This window comes from Dipodomys ordii, unplaced genomic scaffold, assembly GCF_000151885.1.
Source record: "Dipodomys ordii isolate 6190 unplaced genomic scaffold, Dord_2.0 Scaffold44, whole genome shotgun sequence".
Taxonomy (NCBI): domain Eukaryota; kingdom Metazoa; phylum Chordata; class Mammalia; order Rodentia; family Heteromyidae; genus Dipodomys; species Dipodomys ordii.
The window spans coordinates 933824-936741 of record NW_012267260.1 but is presented as its reverse complement, the minus strand read 5'-3'; the positions used below and the strand labels follow the sequence as shown (position 1 = coordinate 936741).

The following is a 2918-nucleotide window of genomic DNA, read 5'->3' as shown; positions in this document are numbered from 1 at the left end:
GCACCGACGTTGTAAAGCTCGTTTTGGACATGACAACTTGTACTTCTCATTGTTGCATGGAAAGGATTATTCTTACATAGAAATCTGTGGGTTTTGTGTCCGTGGATCAGCTGTTAGGAAAGAGCTTGCATAGGCACTGCCTCTTTCCTTGGACTGAATGCCGCTGTCACCGCAAGCAGCCAGCCCGCCCGCAGTTGGTGCGGAGGACCTGGGAGGGACACTAGGCCCAGCGCACACGCTGCACCTTTTCTGAGGGCTGTGCCAGCACCAGCTGGCAGATTCTATCTCTGCAAGGTTTGTGTCTTGTTTTTAAAAAACAAAGAACCCGCTGGTGCGAGCAGTGTGAGCGGTGTGAATTCTCCCAGATGCACTGAGTTGCAGACAGTTCCACTCTGCACTCTTGTTTCTAGCAGACAACACCAGTGCCTGCTGAGTAACTGTGCCTCTTCGTTTTCTCTCAGTTTGATAAAGGTTACTCTTACAATATCCGCCATAGCTATGGAAAGGAAGGCAAGAGGACCGACTACACGCCCTTCAGCTGCATGAGGATCATCCTCACCAACCCTCCAGGCCAAGGGGATTATCACGGTCAGTGTTTCCACGGCTGAGCCCCGTCCAGAGGTGCAGCCCTTCCCAGAACGCTGGGACGGTGTTCCTGGCAGGACCCGCACATAGCTTCAGCCAGCCGTCTGTGTCTAGCTGGAGCCTTTACTCTAAGGGTGATTTGTCCTGCTGCTGAAATAGGTCAGGCAAGAGCAGCTCATTCAACTCATTGCAGCTTGTGCTAGACTCAGCTCCTGGCTTCCAGTCCCCCTGGTTGTCGGCTCCTCTGTCTTCCCTGTGTCCTGCAAGTGTCTTAGAAGACAAATGCTGGCTTTTCAAACTTCTTAAAGCTGACCACTCTAGTGGGGTTTTATATTTTGGCAGTTGTAGGGCTTGAAATCTGGGCTCTGTCCATGAGCTCTTTTGCTCAAGGCTGGTATTCTACCTCTTTTGAGCCACAGCTCCACTTCTGGTTTTCTGATGAAGTGGATAAGAGTCTCATGGACTTCCCTGCCCAGGCTGGCTTTGAACCATGATCTTCAGAGCTCAACCTTCTATGAGTAGCTGGGATTATACGCGTGAACCATCATCAGCCAACCAGTCTAGTTTTGGTACACTTTCAGTTAATGATCAAATAATTGCAAGCATTATTTTAAGACACTCCAGGTGTCTAGAGTCTTCAGCAAATTTTATCATCATTGATGTATCTACTGAAATTCAGACTCTTGCATTCAATTCTCAATGGAGGTATTTTGATGTCACTGCAGTCTCTTATTAGATCTAAAATTTCTATGGAAGTATCCTATTTTTCCATCTCATTTCCCTTCACAACTCTCCCCAATATATATGAGTTTTAGTCCACACAAAAGCAGCATTCATTTCATACATGAAAGTAGAGGAGATTGTTACATTTCTCAGAACTTGCACATTTTAGTTTTCTTCCATATTGTCTACTGTAGGCCTTGTATATAAATTTTAGACTAGAAAACTGAGCTTCTGTAGTTTGCTAGGTATACTGTGAGAGCCGCTGTATGGTTCTCTGGGCTTGTTGGCAAAAGTAAAGCTGTTTCCTCTTCCTGGTGAATGGACTCCTTAGCCTGAGAGTGTGGTAATGTTTTATGCAACTCTGGAGCCTGTAGTAGCCTGATAACAATACAGCCACGGTGTCATTAGATAAAGAAGGAAAGTCTTGCACCCACGGGCAATTAACTTCCTTATTAATAAGCTGTTGAGCAATTCCGGGGAGTTAGGTAGTCTCTGGCGTGTGGCAGTATACTGGGTCTGGGTGAATAACCTTGCTGGTGTGCTGCTTGTTTTCTCTTGTCAGGGTGCCCATTTCGTCACAGTGACCCAGAGCTGCTGAAGCAGAAGTTGCAGTCATACAAGATTTCTCCCGCAGGCATAAGCGAGGTAGGTGGACTGTGCTGTGTCCTTGGTGAAGAGGGGCAGGCAGGCTGCTGTCATTCTCAGTGGCGTGCGGTAACACTGCACACTGCCTTCTACAGAAATGAAGTGGAACCCTTGAGTTTGGGGGATTTTCCTGTGCTGGGTTGCCTTTTTATTCTTCTTGGTAGAAAGAGAAGCTGGTGTCCCTTCCCCGGCGTCAGCTGTGCATTCTGTGGTAGGTTTTATGATTCACTTCTCTATCAGTCAGTAGTGTGTCTAGGAGACACGGCTGTTTCTTGTATAATCACTGAATAAGCACAAATGTTCTTCATCACTTTGTAGAGACCATCGGGCATGGTGATTCTGAGCTGGTTTGCTTTTATTAGCTGAAAACCTCAACTATGTCAAGCACGGGGGCCAGGGAGCCTGGGGCTCAGTTCTTAGTTCTTCTCTGCAGTCTCAGTGGTCCTCCTTTTCTCCCTCAAGTTCAATTCTTCCACCCAAAATGTTGCTATTAATCTTCACTGACATTCAGATATAAGGTAGCAATTTAAGTACTTCATAAGAACCGTTTTCTTGGTACCTACCTTATGGTCCTAAAGTGTGGTAAAAATACAGTAGCTTGGCCAGGCACCGTGACTCAGGCCGATAACCCATCTGAGGATCCAGGTTCAAAGCCTGCCCGGGCCGAAGCGTCCCCATGAGACTCACCTCCAGTCGACCACTCACAAAAGTGGCACTGAGGCTCGAGTGGCAGAGCCTTGGCCCTGAGTTCAAGCCCCATAACCAGCTCTGTGGCTCCCAGGAAGTCACTGTGGAAGAGGTGCCCAGCCGTGGGGGTGGGGGGGCACGGGGGAGACGCCACGCATGCTCACTCTGCCGCCGTGGGGGGGGGCAGGGGGAGATGCCACGCATGCTCAGTCACTCTGCCTCAGGGTGGGCAGGGGGAGACGCCACGCATGCTCAGTCACTGCCACGGGGAGACGCCA

General features: G+C 48.9%; 1 protein-coding gene across 3 annotated transcripts in view; it reads left to right on the top strand.

Annotated features, from left to right (window-relative positions):
* Prim2 (primase, DNA, polypeptide 2 (58kDa)) overlaps positions 1–2918 on the top strand; it is a 106113-nt gene that overhangs the window by 90138 nt on the left and 13057 nt on the right. For all 3 annotated transcript variants that reach the window (XM_013019215.1, XM_013019214.1, XM_013019212.1), the window contains 2 exons: positions 462–588; positions 1871–1953. In XM_013019215.1, coding sequence (XP_012874669.1) covers positions 462–588; positions 1871–1953 — 210 coding nt within the window. The remainder of the gene's footprint in view (positions 1–461; positions 589–1870; positions 1954–2918) is intronic.